At 44.2% G+C, this 23,005-nt stretch overlaps 1 protein-coding gene and 2 long non-coding RNA genes across 3 annotated transcripts in view; 1 reads left to right on the top strand and 2 right to left on the bottom strand.

Annotated features, from left to right (window-relative positions):
* Positions 1–2,560, bottom strand: part of MYO1E (myosin IE) — a 232,332-nt gene extending 229,772 nt beyond the window's left edge. Inside the window, exon 1 of the mRNA XM_032297293.1 lies at positions 2,094–2,560. Within this exon, the coding sequence (XP_032153184.1) occupies positions 2,094–2,096 (3 nt within the window). The 5' untranslated portion in view covers positions 2,097–2,560. The remainder of the gene's footprint in view (positions 1–2,093) is intronic.
* On the top strand, positions 1,709–2,986 carry LOC116564303. The gene is made up of 2 exons (XR_004274836.1): positions 1,709–2,018; positions 2,542–2,986. It is a non-coding gene; the product is annotated as an uncharacterized LOC116564303 (long non-coding RNA).
* A 6,807-nt stretch (positions 2,987–9,793) lies between these two features.
* On the bottom strand, positions 9,794–15,348 carry LOC116564304. Its single transcript, XR_004274837.1, has 3 exons — positions 15,235–15,348; positions 12,561–12,564; positions 9,794–9,822 (listed from the first exon to the last, which is right to left on the bottom strand). It is a non-coding gene; the product is annotated as an uncharacterized LOC116564304 (long non-coding RNA).
* Positions 15,349–23,005: the final 7,657 nt, after the last annotated feature.

The raw sequence follows: 23,005 nt of genomic DNA, 5'->3' as shown, positions 1-23,005 counted from the left end.
TGGCACATCTCCTATTTCAGGACAGCCAGCTGTTTCAACTTTTCTGTCAGTGAATTGTGACCTCAGCAAGCGTATCTGATGCAGATAGCCGCCTGGCGGCACACAACATGCCCATCTGTGCAGATGGCAGAGAGCCCATCAATAGGTAAGTCACACCCTGTCCTCGGATAGAACCATCTCTTCCCAAACCATGCCTTCTCTGCATCCATTTCACCACCTATCTACTTCATGTGCAGTGGGGCTGAACTGAGCATGATGTCCCAGGTTTCAGAAAAGGCAACCTACACTACATTTCAGTCCATTCGCATGAAAAATGAGTTTAACTGACAGGAAGTTAATTTCCTCAAAGTACCACTCAAGTATTTAAATTCAGTAAGATTCTTTAAGCTCTTGACATAAACACATTGATTTTTTTTTTTTTTTTAATATTGACCCATGGAAAATAGTTACAGCAGTTCTCAAGTACCAGGATTATTACACTGCTTCGGTTCAAGAGACCAGGTGCACGATAATGCAGCTTCACCCGAACACATGCCCCATGGGAATGCTTCTCTGCTGGGATAAGGGGAGGGGTCCAAAAGTAACGTGGAGTAGACTGACTTCTTAAACCTTAAAACTGGAAGAGGAAATTTATAGATAAAATCTTCTCTTAGATGGGGCAAAAGTGACTTAATTTTGGATGATGTTAAAAAAAGAAAAAAAGGCTTTGACAGAAGATGAAAGGTTTCTCGTTGATGGTTGTAATCATTCCTCCAATAAACAGCACCGGTAAGGGGGCTTCTAAGCTTGGCGTGCAGGTTCCAATGGGCCTCTGCTGCACCTCCCCCAGGCTGCTCATCGGGATATCGACTTTTTAAAATTAGTATTGCGCTGGCTATCATTTTGACTTGGCTTTTCTTCCACAGCCGTTAGAAAACAACAGCAAACCAAAAGAGAACAAGATCATCCACCTAAGCAGGACTATTTGAAAAGAAGCAGTATGGAAACTATGAAGCCTTGTAATCGATTTTTTTTTTCTTTATGAACTGCGGATCTCTTCAAAATAGAGTCCTTGCTTTTGTGCCGGGGAAAGAAAATTACACCACGCCAAAGCCCAAGGGAGGTGGCTAAGGTTATACAAGGAGGGACGGGCATGTGGCTGGGCAGGGGAGTTGAAGAGCAGCAAAGTCTCACGTCAAAGGGCCACTTCCACACATTCCCAAAGTGCCAAAGGGAAAAGAGCAACAAACTAGAAACTCGCGAGGGCGGCGTCCTGTGCGAAGCGTCCCCTGGATCCCTGAAAAGCCCCGGTCCCCTAGCCCTCAGGAAGAGGTGAGGTCCTCTTCGGGAAGTGTTTACTGGGCGTCCGGGGCGCGGAGACCCTCGGGGCCGGTGCCCGGCACAGGTCCGGGTCGGAGTGGCCGCCGCCCACGCCCGGGTCGCCCGGGCTCTCGACAGCCCGCCCGCCGCCAGGTGTTCATCCTACCTGGCGTCCCCGCCTGCCTTTGTGCGGCCTGCACCGCCCCTCGCCAGGGCAGGCCGGGGACCGCCCCCGCCCGTGTGCCGCTGCCAGGCGGGACAGCTGCGGGCGCTGCCGGGCGGCGGAGCGGCGGCAGGGAGGAGAGGGAGTCGCCGCGAGGGTGCCCGCGGCAGGCGAGGCGGGGCGAGGCGAAGCGAGGCGGGGCGGGCACGGCTGCGGGGAGGGCAGGGGGCGCCACCAGCTACTGCCGCGCGAGTGCCGGAGGACCTCCGCTGCCGGTGGTGCCCCTCGCGTCCCAGCAGGAGGAGGGGACCCCCTCCCGCGCCGTGCCCCCCGCAGCCAATGCGCCCACACCCTGGCTTCCGACAGCTGGCAGCCATAGCAACCCGGCCACAGAAAGTTTCGCTACGCAGAGAGCGACCTGGAATAAAGTTTTCCTCCGCGCCTCGCTAGCTGTCCCCCGGCCCGGGTTTACAGAAAGAGACAGGAAATCAGAGCTCGCGACGTGCCGGCTCCCGCGTCCACCTTCTCCACCCGTGCCCCGGGCAGCGTGCCCAAGGTGGGTGCCCCCGCGCCGGGGCTTCCTGCCCGGTCCCCGGGTCCGGCGTCCTGGGACGCTGCGCGGCCAACTCACCATGGTGACTCGCGCCGCGGTCGCGCCTCTGCCAGGTCCCGCTGCCGGGGAGGTGGGGCTGGAACGCAGTCTCCTGGGCGAACTTCAAAAGTTGCTTCCCCTCGCCAAAAGCAGTCTCCCGACACCCAAGCACTCACAGGAGCCAATGGGAACCCAGAGGGGACTCCATCCAGGCGGGATCCGCGGCGCTAGGTGAGGGCGAGACCGCGGCGACTTAGCAGGCGGGGGGCATGCTGCGGAAGGCAGGAGTCCGCTGGGACCCGCCGCTCGCCGCGCGCCCAGGTGAGTCCGATGCGCTCTGCGGCTCCGCCTCGCTCCACTGCCTCGCTCCTCTTTCTTCGGCCACTTAATCCGTACTCCTCTGGCTGAGTCTCGGCTCGGGCCGGGCAATCTGTCCATAAATGGAGAACTTAGCTCAGGCCTGACCAATCAGGGTTTGTTTTCGCAGCGTCACTCCTCAGGGAAACCGTAGTAGCCAACAAGCTTGGAGCTGCTGGAGTTTCCAAAGACCTCTGGATCCTGTAGTCCTCCTCCCCCGCCAGCCTCCAAAGAGCGCTGCGGACCCAGGCTCGCTCCTGGTGGCGAGACGCGAACTGTGAAGAAGAAAACCCTCGTGAAGGAGGAGCAAACCTTTCACTTCGCTGTGTTTTAAGACGAACATGAGGGTGGGTTTCGCTTCCAAGTTGAACTGGCATGATTTTCCCAGAACTTTTTTTTTTTTTTTGAAGGAAATCTGTTATCAGCATAAAAGATCAGAGTCGTGGCAGCAGCCCAAAGGAAATCCTTTTCTTTCCCACGTCTGGATTGTGAGCAAAGTCAAAAATATCGTTTTCCTACCCCTCCTTTTACCTGGATTTCCTTGGAAAACAAAGGAAGCCTTCTGACTGCTTTTTCTTTTTTCTGTTTTTCTTTTCTCTCTTTTTCCTTTCTCTTTTCTTTTTTTGCTTGTTTTGATGACTGAAAATTTGTTGCACGTGCAGTGGGCAGAGGGAAGGAGAGAGGAGAGATAGGTGGGAAGAAATCCCATCCAACCTCAGCCAGCACATCTGCTGAAAACAATCAGAACTGTAAAAATGCATTATTCCAGAGTGTCGAATTTGCGAGAAGATTGGGGTGGGGGTTGGGCGGAAGCAGAATCTCAAAATCAAGGTAGGGAGTTTGATTTTATTGTTCCGGAGGCTGAGGAAGTAAATTTGGTGGGTCTTAACTGGCTGCCTTCCTGGGATCTGTAGAAGATAAAATTGGTAAACTTCAGGGCATAGAGAAACTATGAAGCATAATGATATTATGATACTTTTTGAAATTTGGTTGAGGCAGGACGCTGTGGCTCACACCTATAATCCCAGCACTTTGGGAGGCTGAGGTAGGTGGATCAGCTGAGGTCAGGAGTTTCAGACCAGCATGGCCAACATGGTGAATGAAACCCGGTCTGTACTAAAAATACAAAAATTAGCCCGGTATGGTTGTGCATGCCTGTAATCCCAGCTACTGGGGAGGCTGAGTCACGAGAGTCGCTTGAACCCGGGATGCGGAGGTTGCAGTAAGCCGAGATCATGCCACTGCATTCCAGCCTGGGCAACAGACCTAGACTTTGTCCGCCTCCCCCCACCAAAAAAAAGAAAGAAAAGAAAAAGTAAATTTGGTTGTAGCTCTTCACTTGCTTATCTGAGCATAGCATTAGAAGGATATTAACCATTATCTTTCCTCAAAAGGGTAAACAAAATGTTACAACATGGATGAATCTTAAAAATATCATGTTAAGTGAAAGAAGCCAGGAACAAAAGACCACATATCGTATAATTCCATTTATATGAAAGTTGAGGATAGGGAAATCTATAGAGACAGAAAGTAGATTCATGGTTTGCTAGGGACTGGGGGAGAGGGGAAATGGAAGTAATTGCTAATATGTATGCATTTTCCTATTGAAGTGATGAAAATATTCTGGAAATAGTGGTGATGATTGTACAAGTTGTGAATATACTAAAAACCGCTGTGTTCTGCTTTTTAAATGGGTGGATCTTATGGTATGTTCATTATATCTCACTTTTAAAAGTTGAAAAAAAAATCATATTGTCCAAATTCTTGTAGTAATCAATTTACATAGTTTAGCAACAATATAATTCAATGTGCATTATAAGACAGCACATCTAAACACTAGAGTTACAACTGGCCCCTGTCCTCATTGAGCTTACAGTTTCAGAATGGAGAAAGGAAAACAAACAATACATTTTTTAAAAGAATAAATAATTACAGGAAAGAAGCAAGTATGATGAAATGCAACAGTAGTTTTGTGCAAGGAACTGCCATATTTGGAGCTATAGTTTAGGGTAGGAAATTCATCTGGCATAGTTATATAGTATGAATTGGAAAGAAAACAGCATGACATCTGTACTAGGCATTGTCTAGGTACATATAGACATGATAAATTCTCAGGTAAGTCTGACTCCATATCTCATAGTGGAATATCAGCTGCAAAATAATACTAGGTCAGCCAAGCTCAGTGGCTCATGCCTACAGTGCTAGTGCTTTAGGGGGCCAAGATGGGAAAATCGCTTGAAGCCAGGCACTTAAGAACAACCTGGGCATCAAAGCAAGACTCTGTCACTATCAAAAAATTATAATAGTAAAAATTAACTGGGCGTTGTAGTACATGCCTGTAGTCCCAGCTACTTGGGAGGCTGAAGCAGGAAGACTGTGTGAGGCCAGGAATTTGATCATGCCACTGCACTCCAGCCTGGGCAACAGAGTGAAGCCTTGTCTCAAAACAACAACAACAACAACAACAACAACAACAACAACAACAAACCCTATCAGGAATTTTAGGAATGAATGAACAGAGGTTACCAAGATGGAAATGTTGGCTTACCAGTAACACAAGAAACACTACCTCAGTCACCAGCCCATTCACGGTCAACGCTGATTAGTAGTCAGACATGGGCTTTTAGATATACAGACAAAGGCACAGTTTATTTCCCAAGTTTAGCCCAGGGATACAATCAAACACTGAAAATCAGTAGACTATGGAATGTCATGTGTGGTCATGTGATACAGGCTACTGAAACACTGAAAATGTCTTAATAATTTCTTGACGATTTGTCTTGGGTTTATCAAAAGCTATTTGAGAATTTGAGACTGTTATTCCATTGTATCATTTCTGGTTATCCTTTTTTTTTTTTTTTTTTTTTTGAGACAGAGTCTTGCTCTGTTGCTAGGCTGGAGTGCAGTGGCGCAGTCTCAGCTCACTGCAACCTCTGCCTCCCGGGTTCAAGTGATCCTTCCACCTCAGCCTCCCAAGTAGCTGGGACTACAGGTGCTTGCCACCACACCCAGCTAATTTTTGTATTTTTAGTAGAGACGGGGTTTCACTATGTTGGCCACAATCTCCTGACCTTGTGATCTGCCCACCTCAGCCTCCCAAAATGCTGGGATTATAGGAATGAGTCACCATGCCTGGCCTCTGGTTATTCTTTAAATAATTTTTTAGTGTTTACTTTTATTGCCCTAATAATCTGTAATGTCTTTGAAGTTTCAAGAGGTTCACCCAACTGTAGTAAGCAGGACTTTGATGAAGATGTATGCTTGTGTTCATTTTTTATAATATATGAGGTTTTATATATGATTTTATATATGAGTATTACATATATGATATTATTATAAAGTCATGAAAAAATATATATGTAAAAGCCGTGCTTTATATCTGATGAGATTTGGTGGCACATAGACTTGATTTGAAGTCTGCCGTTTCTACTTAACTAGGTGTGAGATCTTAGTTTCTCTTAGCTTCAGTTCTCCTTTTTATAAAATAGATTGATGTGAGCATAAGAGGAAATGTGTGTAAAGATGGTCAGTAAACGTGGATTCCTTTTTCCCTTCATCCATCTCATGTGTTCTAGGTCAGAGATTCAGAGCTGGAAACCTGGATGAGATTGGATATACCATGGCTCCTGAATTGTGTGCCAAGGATTGGGGCTGTTTGTGTGTGCTCTTTTCTGCAAGGAGAGTTAAGAGCTTTCATCAGATTCTCAAAGATGCCTTAAGAGACAAAATATTCAGAGCCACAGCTCTTGATTATATTAGTTATACTTCTCTTGGCTTTTGTTTCTGTTGTGTTTTTCTTGAGGCATATAGATAAGAAATGAGCATGATGCTTTAAGGTCAGAGGTTCAGCTTGGATTCTCAAAACAGAACCCAGTAATTCACAGTTTGAGTGTAGAATGTCATGTGTGTCATGTGATACAGCTTATAATTTCATGAAGAATCGCTTCAAGCCTGTTCCCAGTCCATCCTCAACTTAGGGAAGGAGGTACGTTGTCAGTTTGGTCTAGAATGGCCTCTTATGTACTTACAACCTGATATCCCTTGGAGAGTCTTGGTTTATGCCTTTATCCCAATGAACTTACTAATTGTACCCCTCTTTCATTCCCAAAAAGGCCTAGTTTGAATAATAAATTATATGGTTACTCTGGATTTCTGGCCAAATTACATTTTTAAAAAACCTTACCTTTTAAAATGAACATTTTCCCAATTCTGATTTGCATCTGTTTTTCAAAGGATTCAGTGCTATATTGCCAGATATTTTTTCTTTCTTTCCTTATTTTTTTGAGATAAAGTCTCGCTCTGTCACCTAGACTGGAGTGCAATGAAATGATCTTGGCTCACTGCAACCTCTGCCTCCCAGGTTCAAGTGATTCTCCTGCCTCAGCCTCCCTGGTTGCTGGGATTACGGGCACCCACCATCACTCCTGGCTAATTTCTGTATTTTTAGTAGAGACAAGAATTTTGGGCCGGGTGCGGTGGCTCACGCCTGTAATCCCAGCACTTTGGGAGGCTGAGGCGGGTGGATCACGAGGTCAAGAGATCGAGACCATCCTGGTCAACATGGTGAAACCCCGTCTCTACTAAAAAAATACAAAAAATCAGCTGGGCATGGTGGCGCGTGCCTGTAATCCCAGCTACTCAGGAGGCTGAGGCAGGAGAATTGCCTGAACCCAGGAGGTGGAGGTTGCGGTGAGCCAAGATCATGCCATTGCACTCCAGCCTGGGCAACAAGAGCGAAACTCCGTCTCAAAAAATAAAAAAATAAAAATAAAAATAAAGTATATAAATATTTAAAAAAAAAAAAAAAAAAAAAGAATTCGCCATGTTGGCCATGCTGGTCTCAAAGTCCTGACCTCAAATTATCTGCCTATCCTCAGCCACCCAAAGTGCTGGGATTATAAGTTTGAGTCACTGAGCCCAGCCAGATATGTATTCTTATTCAAGACCATAGTAGCAGTGAAGTGGAAGCAACTTTTAAAACTGTAAAACTAATTCTAGACACATGATGGAGCTAGTCAGATGAGACTTTGTACATACCTTGGCATGATTAATTGCATTTTTTCTGGGGCTGAATGAAAAGGAACAAATAAAAAAAATCAACATGAATGAAAAGTACAATTTCTTTATAAATCTAGCAGTGAAATAAATCATCGTTTATATATTTTGGAAAATAACAAGAAAATAATATCAAGCAATGAAACTAATTTCTCTGTCAATACCATAAAAAATCCTTCAGAATGCACTCTTAACAATAAAGTTAAAAATAATTGGCTGGGCACGGTGGCTCATGCCTGTAATCCCAGTACTTTTAGAGGCCGAGGCAGGTGGATCACGGAAGATCCAGAGTTTGAGACCAGCCTGGCAACCTGATGAAACCCCATCTCTAAAATACAAAAATTAGCTGGGTGTGGTGGTGGGCACCTGCAGTCTCAGCTTCTTAGGAGGCTGAGGCAGGAGAATTGCTTGAACCCAGGAGGCGGGGGTTGTAGTGAACCAAGATTGCACCACCGCACTCCAGCCTGGTTGACAGAGGGAGACTCTGTTTCAAAAAAAAAAAAGAAAATTTGTTAACTGGAAAATTAGAAACCTTTAACAAGATGCTGTTAAAGAGAGATTTGTATCAGATCAGTGTGATGTCCTCTGCAATCACTGTTTCTATCATAACCTGTGTCATCTATTAGGTTCAATAGGTATTAGCTACTAAGCAAAGTGCTTAATGTGCAATCACTTATTTGATCTTCCATCCGACCATGCTAGCTCCATTGGCAGTTAAGAAACTAACTTGAGAAGACTTAAAGTAATTTGCCCAAGCTGTTACTCAGCTATCTTGCATTAAATACATACATTTGCCTGGCCCTGAAGCCTACACTATTATCCTTTAAGCAGTGATTCTGTAATAGAAATATCCATCAGAAGAAATTGTCCCTAATGAAGGCCCCAAATGAATAGGAACACACTTATTAAAATCCCCTGAGCCTTTCCAAACCAGAGCATCCAGAAAAAAGAATGCTTTTTTATGGAATATAAAAATTACGTTTGTATAGTGAATTTAACTCTAAACACTTTTCCCCCCTAATACCTTGGTATTGGTTTTTAAAAAGGATATTGAAGAGAATTTCACCAGTTGTATAATGTAATATGATGCTACTTCTGATTAAGGTAAAATTAAGGCCAGGCCTGTAATCCAGCACTTTTGGAGGTCAAGGCATGCGGATCACCTGAGGTCAGGAATTCGAGACCAGCCTGGCCAACATGGTAAAACCCCATCTCTACTAAAAATACAAAAAATTAAACAGGTGTGGTGGCTGGGGCCTGTAATCCCAACTACAGGAGGCTGAGGCAGTAGAATCACTTGACCTCAGCAGGCAGAGGTTGCAGTGAACCAAGATAATGCCATTGCACTCCAGCCTGTGTTGACAAAGGGAGACTCTGTATAAAAAAAAAAAAAAAAAAAAAAAAAAAAAAAAAAGATATCTTGCTGTGACAATTATTTTACTGAAGTAAATTAATAGAAATTATTTAAACATATGCTTAAATTAGCAGCTTATTAAAAGCATGTTTATGTAGATTTATTATTTTTCTCTGATTTAAATCAATGTTTTCTTTTTTATCTTCCAGTTTCAATTTGGTTTTTACATTCAGAAGATAAACCTTGAACTTTCTTCAAATTAAAAACTGTGGAGATGAAATAATGAGTAACACTAGTTATGGTGGTCCATAATCTAACAGGGAATGAGGAAGTCCATGGAAATGAGCTTTGTAGATAACCAGATCTCCTGTCCACACCCTGGTGTTCTTTCTTTTCCCTACTGTCAGTTTTTACTTTCCTGTTGGATTCTGTATATTGTTTTTTTTTTTTTTTTTTTTTTTTGGAGAGGTTGTATACTGTGTCGCCCAGGCTGGAGTGCAGTAGTACGATCTCAGCTCAATGCAACCTCCACTTCCCAGGTTCAAGTGATTCTCCTGCCTCAGCCTCCCAGGTAACTGGGATTACAGGAGTATGCTACTGTGCCTGGCTAATTTTTGTGTTTTTAGAAGAGATGGGGTTTCTCCATGTTGGCCAGGCTGGTCTTGAACTCCTGACCTCTTGATCCACCCACCTTGGCCTCCCAAAGTGCTGGGATTACAGGCTTGAGCCAGAGCCCGGCCGGATTTTGTGTATTCTTCTAAGTCTTCTCAGCTCTTTGCTGTAACAAGGCAAGGCATGGATCAATAAATATGTGCATTTCAAAATGTAAAAGATACGCTGGGTGTGGTGGCTCATGCCTGTAATTCCACCACTTTGGGAGGCCAAGGTGGGCAGATCATGAGGTGGGGAGATCGAGACCATCCTGCCTAACATGGTGAAACCCTGTCTCTACTAAAAATTAACAAATTAGCTAGGCGTGGTGGTGCACGCTTGTAGTCCCAGCTACTTGGGAGGCTGAGGCAAGAGAATCGCTTGAACTCAGGAGGTGGAGGTTGCAGTGAGCTGAGAAGATCGTGCCATTGCACTCCAGCCTGGGCAACAGCTTACTGCAAACTTCTTTTCCATTTCTTTCTTTTTTTTTTTTTTGGATACAGCATCTCACTCTGTCTCCCAGGCTGGAGTGCAGTGGCACAAACATGGACACTGCATCCCCCACCCCGATAGGCTCAACTGATTCTCCTGCCTCAGCCCCCAGGTAGTTGAGACCCTAGGCACACACTACCTAAAGCTCAGCTAATATTTTTTTTTATTTTTTGTAGAGACAGAGTCTCGCCATGTTGCCCAGGCTTGTCTTGAACTCCTGGGCTAAAGCAATCCTCTGGCCTCAGCTTCCCAAAGTGCTGGAATTATAGAAATGAACCACTGCACCCAGCCAAATCCTGCCATTTTTAAACACCAAAACTTTTTTTTAACTTTAAGGAAAGTGTTTCTCTGAATGAAGCTACACATTTCATTGACTTCTGAAAATACACTGCATGTCAAGCAGCTTTTGCTTTAAAACTCAAGGTCTTAATATCGATTATTTTATACTATAAATATTGATTATTGCACAGGATTGCACAAACTGAGGTCCTTGGGGACTATTGAATGAAATGACTATTTGCCACTATCCTTCATGGTGTTGGACTGCTGTACTTACACGGTTCTCCTGTCTTTTTTTTTAAAGTTAATATCCTCCATTGGAGAGAGTTATTTATTTATTTATTTACCTATTTTGAGGTGACATCATGCTCTGTTGCCCAGGCTGGAGTATGATGGCATTATAACAGCTCATTGCCACTTTATAAACTCCTGGCCTCAAGCTGTCCTCCTGCCTCAGCCTCCCAAGTAACCAGGGCTATAGACACATACTAGTACACTCAGCTATTTTTATTTGTATTTTTTGTAGAAATGAGGTCTCACTATGTTGCCCAGGTTGGTCTCAAACTCCTGGGCTCAAGTGATCCTCTTGCCTCAGCCTCTCAAAGTGCTGGAATTACAGGTGAGTGACCACACCTGGCCAAATACACTATTTCTCCTGTTATCTGTTGCTCCAGTTTAGTCTCTTTTAGTAACAAGGATCAGAAGAGCACATGGGTTACTTTAAGGGAAAAAAAAAAAAATATATATATATATATGTATATATATATATATAAATTTTTTTTTTTTTTGAGACAGAGTCTTACTCAGTCACCCAAGCTGAAATGCAATCGCACGATCTCGGTTCACTACAACCTCCACCTCCCAGGTTCAAGCGATTCTCCTGCCTCAGCCTCATGAGTAGCTGGGATTACAGGTGTGCACCACCACGTCTGGCTAAGTTTTGTATTTTCAGTCGAGACAGAGTTTCATCATGTTGACCAGATTGGTCTCAAACTCCTGACCTCCAGTGATCTGCCCACTGCCCCTCCCAAAGTGTTGTGATTACAGGCATGAGCCACTGTGCCCACCTTTTTTCTTTCTTTCTTTTTTTTTTGTCTTTTATTTTTTTTTTCTTCCTGTGCCTTTTTTTTTAAATTTGTTTTATTTTTTATTTTTTTTTATTTTTTTTTGAGTCTCACTCTATCACCCAGGCTGGAGTGCAATAGCACAATCTTGGCTCACTGCAACCTCTGTCTCCTGGGTTCAAGCAATTCTCGCTCCTCAGCCTTTGGGTAGCTGGGAGTATAGGTGTGCACTACTATACCTGGCTAATTTTGGAATTTTTAGTACAGACGGGTTTTTGCCATATTGGCCAGGCTGGTCTCAAACTCCATCCACCTTTCGGCCTCCCAATGTGCTGGGATTACAGGCATGAGCCACTTTGCCGAGCCAGAAGAAAATTTTTAAAGTATACTTGCCCAGGAGCCCAGGAAAAACAGAAAACAAAAGAGGGCAGGGGTGTGCATCTCTGCATGGATTGATGTTCTTTTCTTCTCTGTCTCTTGAAGCTTCTCCCACGAACTCACAGTTGTTCCTCTTCCCTTAATTTCAGCTGGCAAATTTCAGCCTGTAGCCCGTCTTGATCCTGACTTGGGGCCCGCAACAACCTTTCGGCAATGTTGCCCACAGCTCACTGGAAGCTGCCCTCTAGGCCTTTTGATTCAAGTTCCGTAGAGAAAAAGCGAGGGTGAGAAAAACAGAGAGAGAATCTGACCCACCCAGCTCAACCTTTTAAACCACGCCACCCAGGTCATAGGTCACTGACAGGGAAGGCTCTGCTGGGACCAGATGCCTGCCCAGTCGCATTCCAAGCAAATGCTATGAGAGGAGTTGTGTCCTAAAACCTACTGCCCCATTAAGAAGAGATGGCTAATGGGGAGGGAAGACAGGGTAGACACTCCAAATTGAGGTCATGCAGCGGTTTGTTGACTGTGCCTGTTTGCTGCCTTGATTTTTACACTTAGTGAGGCCAGGAGGGTAATTCCATTAACCTCCTCAACAGAAAAAAAAATGGCCTTTGTAATGATCATTTTCTTTTCACCTTTATCATCATTACGCCTGTAAAGTGTTTACATGCTTGAGATGTGACATCATTTTTCCTTTATTGTCATGTACTTATAAATGGGTTTTTGAGTGCATGCCTTTAAATATTGTGTAAACACATAAATGCATGTGTGTGTGTGTATTTAAGATGACATGTTTTTCTTTTTTCTTTTTTTTTTTTGTTGGACACAGGGTCTCAGTCTGTCACCCAGGCTAGAATCCAGTGGTGTGAACACATATCTCAAGCACCTCTACGTCTCAAATAGCTGGAACTACAAGCAGCGCTCTACGTCTCAAATAGCCGGAACTACAAGCATCGGCAACATGGCTGGCTAATTTTTTTTTTTTTTTTTTTGTAGAGACTGGGTCTTGCTATGTTGCTCAGGCTGGTCTCGAACACGTGGGCTCAAGCGACCCTCCCTCATTGGGCTCCCAAAGTGCTGTAATTACAGTTGTGTGTCACCACGCTAAGCCAGATGACTTGTTTTTCACTATATTATTAAAAACACTTGGGGAGATTGAATAGAGTGTTTCTTGGTGTTCAGGATGATAGCAGCACAGTTTCTAACTCACTTCTGTTTTCACTCAGCACCACAACAAACCTTTACTGAGCACTGTTGTAGGTGCTGGAGAAGTAGAAGAGAAGTTCCCTGTCCTCATAGAATTCACATCTTTACACGTACATCCAAAACATACAGTAATCCAAGAGATTTTTGCTTTCATATATAACACGTTCACAAAATGCACGCCAATGTCACATGTATAAAATTCAAAAACAAATCTGTGTGCTTTAAGCACAGGTTTCTATTTTCAGAGATCTAAAATGTAGTATAAAATTCCTGATGGTGTGCTGTCTCTTAGACATAGTCTTAAGCTATAGCTCCAGCAGGTAGTAGATGTTTTTAAAATCCGAGCCTCTCTATTCTAGCTGAGCAAAGTTGACCGCCTAAAGTCCAATAGGCATCTGTAAGATTTGGGTCAGGCTATTGCCCTCTGTAAATGATGAATTGTTTATCTGCAAAAACAAAGATATTAATAGTACCTTCATTTATTTCTCACATAGTATTATTGTAAGAATACGAATTAAATTGTATGAAGTAGTAACAATGGTGAGTGACAGGTAGCAACGTCTCAGTATAAGTTGTCATTATTGAGGCTGAAGATTCACTCCCTTCCCCACACCTAATGATTCCCTTCTTTGTCTCAATTGTTTTACGTCTATGAGAACAACACGCCCTTTTACTAGTGTTTGCACTTATATTTTCTCCATATTTCACTAATTTTGAAATAGTGACAGGCTAAATGCAGTCCAATATGAATGTCATTGAGTAAATGCTGTACTTTGACAGAGCTGGTGGCAGATGGACCTGAGCTGTGGGCTGGCAGGCAGCACCGCCACGCGATAGCTCAAAAGGTTCCTTTGTTACCTGGCCCATTGTCCTGATGCCATGTAGGAAAGATGGTTCGGGTGCATTTCTGTATAGTGTCTGTATCTGTGTAAAAGTCAAGGGCACAAGGAGATGGCCCCTCTCTTTTATTATTATTATTATTATTTTTTTTTTTTTTTTTTGGGACGGAGTTTCGCTCTTGTTATCCAGGCTGGAGTGCAATGGCGCGATCTCGGCTCACCGCAACCTCTGCCTCCTGGGTTCAGGCAATTCTCCTGCCTCAGCCTCCTGAGCAGCTGGGATTACAGGCACGCGCCACCATGCCCAGCTAATTTTTTGCATTTTTAGTAGAGACGGGGTTTCACCGTGCTGACCAGGATGGTCTCGATCTCTTGACCTCGTGATCCACCCGCCTCGGCCTCCCAAAGTGCTGGGATTACAGGCTTGAGCCACCGCGCCCGGCCGCCTCTCTTTTATTATATTAAATTCCTGGAAATCCCAAAGTGGAGCCAAACATGATAAAGTTGATGACAGCTTCCCATAGGAGGAATGCTTCAATAAGGACTTGGAAACAAATGGATTATATGTAGGACCAGAGAATGTGATTCTAAAAACAGCTATGACAGTTATAAGCTTCCATAATTTTTTTTTTTTTTTTTAAGACAGGGTTTCACCATATTGGCCAGGCTGGCCTTGAACTCCTGACCTCAGGTGATCCACCTGCCTCAGCCTCCCAAAGTGCTGAGATTACAGGCATGAGCTAGCTTCCATAATTTAAAGTAGTACAGTTTTGCTCCAAATTATATGATATAAATATAAATATGGATTTTTATCATAAAAGAGACCTCAGTTAATTGAAAAGTGCATGACAACACTAAAAATATCACACAACTGTCACAAATCCTAGCTATATCAATTCCCCTTAAATAGTATCTCAGCTCCAATCATGATTATGTAAACATTTCAGTTTCTTTTCAGTTTAAAAACTGCCAATGGGTATGAGAGTGGCGGCAGAGGGTGGTGGTTAGGAGTAATTTATAAACAAGTGAAGTCTAGGTGTGGTGGCTCACGCCTGTAATCACAGCACTTTGGGAGGCTGAGGAGGGTGAATCATAAGGTCAGGAGTTAGAGACCAGCCTGTCTAATAGGGTAAAACCCCGTCTCTATGAAAAACACAAAAATTAGCCAGGTATGATGGTGTGCACCTGTAGTCCCAGCTACTCAGGAAGCTGGGGCAGAAGAACTGCTTGAACTCAGGAGGTGGAGGTTGCAGTGAGCCTAGACCACGCCACTACACTTCAGCCTGGGCTACAGAGCAATGCTCCATCTCAAAAAAAAAAAAAAAAAAAAAAAAGAAGTGAAATTAGCCTGTAATCTCAGCATTTTGGGAGGCAGAGGTGGGAGAGTTGCTTGAAGCCAGGAGTTCAAGACCAGCTTGGACAGCATAGTGAGACACATGTCTCTAAAAAAAAAAAATAATAATTAGGTGGGTGTGGTGGTGTGCTTCTGTAGTCCCAGCCACTCAGGAGGCTAATGCAGGAGGACCACTCGAGCCTAGGAGTTGAAGGGTACAGTGAGCTATGATCTTCCCACTGCACTCAGCTTGGGTGACAGAGTGAGAAACTATCTCTCAAAAAAAAAAAAAGTGAAATTAATGGTTTTAAAAATAACTTCGCTATAAAGCTATGTTATTTAGAGACTATTCTCCCAGGCACCTGTCAGAAAAAAAAAAATAAATAAATGAAAACAAACAGCTAACACAATAGAAAGTGTTTGAATGGATAAATAAAAACTAAAAGAAAAATGACTAGGCTTTCAAGTTTTTGCAGTATATTATTATGGGTTTTAAATTATAAAAGAAATATATGCTTCCTGTAATAAAATAAAGCATACACATCTCGAGTTTGTAAAGTAAAAACTGAAAGTCTACCTGCCCCCACCCTCTCCTACAAGGTTTTAAATGTGAGAAAAAGGTGATTTCATTGGTAGGAAATGAAAAACCAATACCAGGGGCTGGTTTCAGCGAGTTCTGTGTTACGCATGGTCAGTTGGTGCTGACAGAAGTTCCAGGCAACTCTTGCAAAGGCTGGTTGAACCTCAGGGAAGATGCCAGCTGTAACACTGTGTGTGCTCTTTCCAGTCTTCATCTAGCTGTCCTCCTATTTTGTTTTATTTTATTTTATTTTATTTGAGACTCAATCTTGCTCTGTCATCCAGGCTAGAGTGCAATGGCGTGGTCTCAGCTCACTGCAACCTTTGCCTCCTGAGTTCAAGGGATTCTCCTGCTATGGCCTCCCAAGTAGCTGGGACTACAGGTGTGTGCCACCACACCCAGCTAATTTTTGTATTTTTTTTCATTTATTTATTTTTAGACAAATTTTGCTCTGCCACCCAGGCTGGCGTGCAATGGTGTGACCTCAGATTACTGCAACCTCTGTCTCCCAGATTCAAGTGATTGTCCTGCCTCAGCCTTCCTAGTAGCTGGGATTACAGGCACACGCCACCACACCTGCCTAATTTTTTGTATTTTTAATAGGGATGGGCTTTCACCATGTTGGTCAGGCTGGTCTCGAACTCCTGTCCTCAGTTGATCCACCCTACCCCATTGGCCTCCCAAAGTGCTGGGATTACAGACGTAAACCACCACACCCGGCTAATTTTTATATTTTTAGTAGAGACGGGATTTCCCTGTGTTGGCCAGGCTGGTGTTGAACCCCTGACCTTGTGATCTACCCACCTTAGCCTCCCAAAGTGCTGGGATTATAGTGCATGAGCCACCATGCCCGGCCTAGTTGTCCTCTTTTTCTTTTTCTTTTCTGTCTTCCTTTTTAATTTATTTATTATTTTTTTTTTGAGACAGGGTCTCACTTTATCATCCAGGCTGGAATGCAATGGCTCAAACATGGCTCACTGCAGCCTTGTCCTCCCAGGCTCAAGTGATCCTCCCACCTTGGCCTCCTGTGTAGCTGGGACTACAGGTGTGTGCCATCATGCCAGGTCAATTTTTTGTAGAGACAGGGTCTTGCCATATTGCCCAGGCTGGTCTTGAACTCCTGGGTTCAAGTGATCCTCCCTACTCTGTCTCCCAAAGTGCTGGGATTACAGGCATCAGCCACCGAGCCCTGCCTCTTTTTGCTTTTGAAGCTGAGCCACCACTTCTTAAATCTTTGCTCCCTCTTTTCCTTTCTTTTGGCAAGGCTGTGGAGAAACAGGTTTCTTTTGTATTTTTTTCTGGGAGTGTAAACAGGTAGAGCTCCTGTGGAAAACAATTTGGTTCTCTCCGTCAATGTTACAGAATTATATAATCTGACCCAACCCTCCTGTTTTGGAAATTTATCCAGATAAGTACATGCACAATGCCAATTGACAGATGTCTACAAGGCATCATCAATGTAGCAACAGATTGCAAACAGTGCAAATGTGCGTCATTAGCAGAACTGGTTAAAGATATTAGGAGACAACTTGTAATAAGTTTCTTTAAATTTTAAAACCCTTTAGCCAGGTGCGATGGCTCATGCCTGTAATACCAACACTTTGGGAGGCCAAGGCAGGTGGATCACCTGAGGTCAGGAGTTCAAGACCAGCCTGGCCAACATGGTGAAACTGTCTCTACTAAAAATACAAAAATTAGCCAGGCGTGGTGGTGTGAGCCTGTAATCCCAGCTACTTGGGAGGTTTAGGTAGAAGAATCACTTGAACGCGGGAGGTGAGGTTAGAGTGAGCCAAGATCGTACCATTGCACTCCAGCCTGGGCAACAGAGTGAGACTCCATCTCACAAAAACAAAAATAAGCAAACAAAGAAAACTCTTTAGAAACAGAATAAGGAATTTCTTTCTAAATCTACATGGAAAGATTCCTAAGATGTGTTGATGAGTTAAAATGAAAAGAGCAAGGTGACTGGGCATGCTCGCTCACGCCTGTAATCCCAGTACTTTGGGAGGCCAAGGCAGGCGGATCACCTGAGGTCAGGAGTTCGAGACCAGCCTGGCCAACACGATGAAACCCCGTTTTTACTACAAATACAAAAATTATCCAGGGTGTGGTAGTGCGAACCTGTAATCCCAGCTACTGGGGTGGCTGAGACAGAAGAATAACTTGAACCCGGGAAGCGGAGATAGCAGTGAGGTGAGATTGCACCATTGTACTCCAACCGGGGCAAAAAGAGTGAAATTCCATCTCAAAAAAAAAAAAAAAAAAAAAAAATGAAAAGAGCAAGGATGCACTGGTACAGTGGCAAAAAAAAGAAAAGAGCAAGGAATACAATTATATGTATATCAGGTTACCTTCTGTGTAAGAAAACAGAGATGGTAAAATAATAGATTTATATTTATGCTTACAAGAAGAAACTCTGGAAAAGACACAGGAAACTGACAGAAGTGATTGTGAGATGGGGGACAAGAGTGGGAACAAGACAGTACACTGGAAATGCTTTATATTGCTCAATTTTGAACCATTGTAAATATCTTGCTTATCATTTAAGACATTGTTGTCGAGCAGAACACATTGCTACACAAGGCAGAGCAATATGAAGGCTAAATAAAGATCATGCTGGCAAAGATTTTGAAGGGCGTCTTGGAGTGGTGGCCTATGATCTGTCTGGCTGTAAAGACTGATTTAGAAAGGTGGAGAAGGCCAGGTGCAGCGGCGCACACCTGCAATCCCAGTACTTTGGGAGGAGGAAGCAGGCAGATGGCAGAGTGCAGTGGCACGTGCCTGTAGTCCCAGTTACTCGGGAGGCTGAGGTGGGAGGATCACTGAAGCCCAGGAGATCAAGGGTGCAGTAGCCGTGTTCATGCCACTGCACTCAAGCCTGAGTGACAGAGTGACACCCTGTCTCAAAAATAAACAAATAAAAAGCCAAAAAATAGAAAGGTAGAGAATTAAGATTGTTATGGGGAAGGGGTCCCGATCCAGATGTCGACAGAGGGTTATTGGATCTTGTGCAAGAAAAAATTCAGGGTGAATCCACAGTGCAAGGCAAAAGCAAGTTTATTAGGAAAGTAAAGTGGTGAAAGAACAGCTACTCCGTAGACAGAGTAGGGCATTGCTGAAAATACAAGGAGGAACGGAACTACCCTAGGTACAATACTTGTTTGTATACAGCATGAAAAAGATCATGGGATGATGTGCTCTGCTACAAGGAGTTGTGATAAAGGATTAATTTTCTTAATTACTATATTTTGTGAGAATTGATAGTAGTACTATTTTGAGACAGGGTCTCGCTGTGTTGCCCAGGCTGGAGTGCAATGGCACTATCTCAGCTCACTGCAACCTCCGACTCCTGGGTTCAAGCAATTCTCCTGCCTCAGTCTCCCAAGTAGCTGGGACTACCAGCATGTACCACCATGCCTGGCTAATTTTTGTATTTTTAGTAGAGATGGGGTTTCACTGTGTTGGCCAGGCTGGTCTTGAACTCCATTTTTTTTGTTTTGTTTTGTTTTTTAATCTACTGGTACCATTGTACTGTATTATGGTCTTGAACTCCTGACCTCATGATCTGCCCGCCTCGGCCTCTCAAAAGTGCTGGGATTACAGGCTTGAGCCACCGAGCCCGGCAGATATTATTATCTTTAAAGCAAAATTGGAAATTCTTTTGTTCTCAAGATATTGGGACTCAGGAACACTCCTGAGTCTGGGTCTGTTTAGTAAACATTAACAACCTGTTCCCTTAACTGTAAACATCTAGAGGCTAGAAATACCTAACATTATGGGAATGCAGCCCAGTAAACCCCAGCCTCATTTCCTAGTCCTCACTCAAGGTGGAGTCGCTCTGATTCTAATGCCTCTGGCACGGGGGGACCTTCTAGGTTTTAGGATTCACATAAGCAGTGACAGGGTATGGTGGCTCATGCCTATAATCCCAGCACTTTGGGAGGCTGAGGTGGGTGTATCACGAGGTCAGGAGCTGCAGACGATCCTGGCCAACATGGCAAAACCCCACCTACTAAAAATACAAAAATTAGTTGACTGTGGTGGTACACACTTGTAGTCCTAGCTACTCTGGAGGCTGAGGCAGAAGAATCACTTGAGCCTGGGAGGCAGAGGTTGCAGTGAGCCCAGATGGCACTTCTGCACTCCAGCCTGGAGGACAGAACAAAACAAAACAAAGGATTAACATAAACAAAAGCCCAGGGGTATGAAGGCTTATTATTTAATTGAATGAAATGTTTCTTCCCAGGACAGTTACCCAAACTCACTAAGGAAAAAAAGAGTTGAGATTTTACTTTTGTCTCTTTGGGACTGTGACAAAACGAGTCTGGTTTCCCAGTCTCTGCTCAATTATAAAAGGTAATTTATGTTGCTCCTTATATACTGTTGGTATTCCAGCCTCAGATTTGGCAGAGCTGTCTCATCTCTTATTTATCTTTGAGAAAAATCCCCAAGTAAATGCAAAGTTACTTATGCCACAAAAATCAAGTCCTAATATGTTTTAGAATGGGATTTACCAGAAAATTCAAATGATTTACCTTGATTTTTTTTTTTCTTTTTAATTAGAGACTAGGTCTTGCTATGTTTCCCAGGCTGGCCTTGAACTCCTGGGCTCAAGCGATCCTCCCACCTCAGCCTCTTGAGTAGCTGGGACCACAGGCGTGTGCCACTGCACCTGGCCTCAACTTGATTTTTTCTTTTTTAAGACAAGGACTCACTTTGTTACCCAGGCTAGAATGCAGTGGCATGAACACAGCTCACTGCAGCCTCGAACACCCAGGCTCAAGTGAGCCTCCTGCCTCAGCCCTCTAAGTAACTGGGACTGCAGGTGTGTGCCACCATGCCCTGCTAATTTTTTTTTTTTTTTTTGTAAAGACAGGGTCTCGATATTTTGCCCAGGCTGTTCTTGAACTCCTGGGCTCAAGCAATCTGTCCACTTCCGCCTCCCAAAGTGCTGGGATTGCAGGCATAAGCCACCATGCCCAATGATTCAACTTGATTCTTTTTTTTTTTTTTTTTTTTTTGAGACGGAGTCTCGCTCTTGTTACCCAGGCTGGAGTGCAATGGCGCGATCTCGGCTCACCGCAACCTCCGCCTCCTGGGTTCAGGCAATTCTCCTGCCTCAGCTTCCTGAGTAGCTGGGATTACAGGCACGCACCACCATGCCCAGCTAATTTTTTGTATTTTTAGTAGAGACGGGGTTTCACCATGTTGACCAGGATGGTCTCGATCTCTTGACCTCGTGATCCACCCGCCTCGGCCTCCCAAAGTGCTGGGATTACAGGCTTGAGCCACCGCGCCCGGCCCTCAACTTGATTCTTAAACTCTTTAACCTTAACTTGATTTTTGTCCTCTTTAACCTTAGTCAGAAGTGGGACTAGTAAGACTAAAAGACTCAGGTATAAAAATCTGTTTAAGTCTTCAAGTCAATAGCATGTGCCTTAGTTATATTTCTTACTTTTACATCTCTGATTTGAATTGTGCTATCCCTTCTGGCTGAGCATGGACCCTGAGAAAAGCAGCTGAATATTAGAGTAGGTAATTCCTGATGACAGAATGAAGGAAAGTCAACCTTGTTTTTACCAAATCTCATGAAGTTGCTCAATAATTCTAAGATGACTCATCTTGGTGCTTTAAGATCACATTAACTCTGCTGCCTTGAATACAAGGCTTAAAGGAAGAGGATCCAATTATGTTAAAAATCTCTTTTATTCTTGCTGACATGCACGCATGCACGCACACACGCACGCACTCACGCACGCACTCAACGCACGCACGCACGCACGCACTCACGCACGCACTCAACGCACGCACTCACGCACGCACTCAACGCACGCACGCACGCACGCAGGCACGCACCACAACCATCTATGTAAAGAGCAAGAGAAGCCTCGAAGCTTTGAGGGAAATATGACAAATGTTTACATGGTTATACCGGAAGGTAAGACTATAGATGGTTTTTCTTTTTGCTTTTAACGTTTTCCACATTTCTCATTTTTAAAAAAATATGAAGCCTGAGCATGATGCCTCACCTCTGTAATCCCAGTATTATGGGAGGCCGTGGCAAGTGGATCACCTGAGATCAGGAGTTCAACACCAGCCTGACCAACATGGAGAAACATCATCTCTACTAAAAATACAAAAATTAGCTGGGCATGGTGGCACATGCCTATAATCCCAGCTACTCAGGAGGCTGAGGCAGGAGAATTGCTTGAACTCGGGAGGCAGATGTTGCAGTGAGCTCAGATCACACCACTGCACTCTAGCCTGGGTGGCAGAGCAAGACTGTGTCTCAAAAAAAAAAAAAAAAGGCAGGGTCTTGCTGTGTTGCCGAGTCTGGTCCTGAACTCCTGGGCTCAAGTCATCCTCCCACCTTGGCCTCCCAAAGTGCTAGGATTACAGGCATGAGCTACCTTTCCTGCCCTATTTCAAACTTTGTTAAAAAAACACAAACTCCTTTTATTGTAAAAACAGAGAACAAAACCAACCAAAGCAGATACCTAAAAACAGACTTTGGTAGAGCAAAACCAGGCATGCAGCTCGTGTCTCTCTTAGTTCATCTTCCAGGAAGGCCTGAGTGAGCCTGTTGCTGCTGCCTGTGTTTCATTTTCAGATACTTAGGCATCTACTTTGAAGCTTTTATATGGTCAGCTCTGGAGAAAGAGAAATGGGTGCCCAACATTCCATTTAATAAGTGAGCCTGAATGCACATGAGCCCTTCTGCAGCTCCTGTTGTCACCCCAAGATCAGCTTTGGGCCAGGCTCAGCACTTGATTCCATCCCCTGGCCACTCTCTTCCAAAACAAATAAACAAATTCAACTCCATCAGCCATCCTGAGTAATGCAGCATTTACTGACTTTTCTTCGGGAAAATGAGACAAGTTACTCATAACATATGGTACAATTTCCCTAAGGATACCTGCTAACACTTTTTTTTTCTTTTTTTGAGATGGTGTCTGCTCTGTCGCCCAGGCTGGAGTGTAGTGGGGTGATCTCGACTCACTGCATTCTCTGCCTCCTGGGTTCAAGCGATTCACCTGCCTCAGCCTCCTGAGTAGCTGGGACTACAGGTGTCTGCCACCACGCCCAGCTAATTTTTGTATTTTTAGCAGAGACGGGGTTTCATCATGTTGGCCAGGATGACCTCCATTTCTTGACCCAGTGATCCGCCCGCCTCAGCCTCCCAAAGTGCTGGGATTACAGACATGAGCCGCCACACCTGACCACCTGCAAACACTTCTGCATGTCCCTCCAAGTTCCTCTTAGTGGCTGCTGCATGCCCTTCTTCATCTTCCCCAAGCTGTCTCAAGTGGCCCCTTGAGCCTGACATTGGAACATGCCACTCTTTAAAAGAGAATCAGTG

The sequence above is a fragment of the Sapajus apella genome, unplaced genomic scaffold, assembly GCF_009761245.1.
Source record: "Sapajus apella isolate SASKATOON/1434 unplaced genomic scaffold, GSC_monkey_1.0 scaffold37, whole genome shotgun sequence".
Lineage (NCBI taxonomy): Eukaryota > Metazoa > Chordata > Mammalia > Primates > Cebidae > Sapajus > Sapajus apella.
The sequence above is the reverse complement of the archived record's forward strand: the minus strand, read 5'-3'. Positions and strand labels throughout refer to the sequence as shown.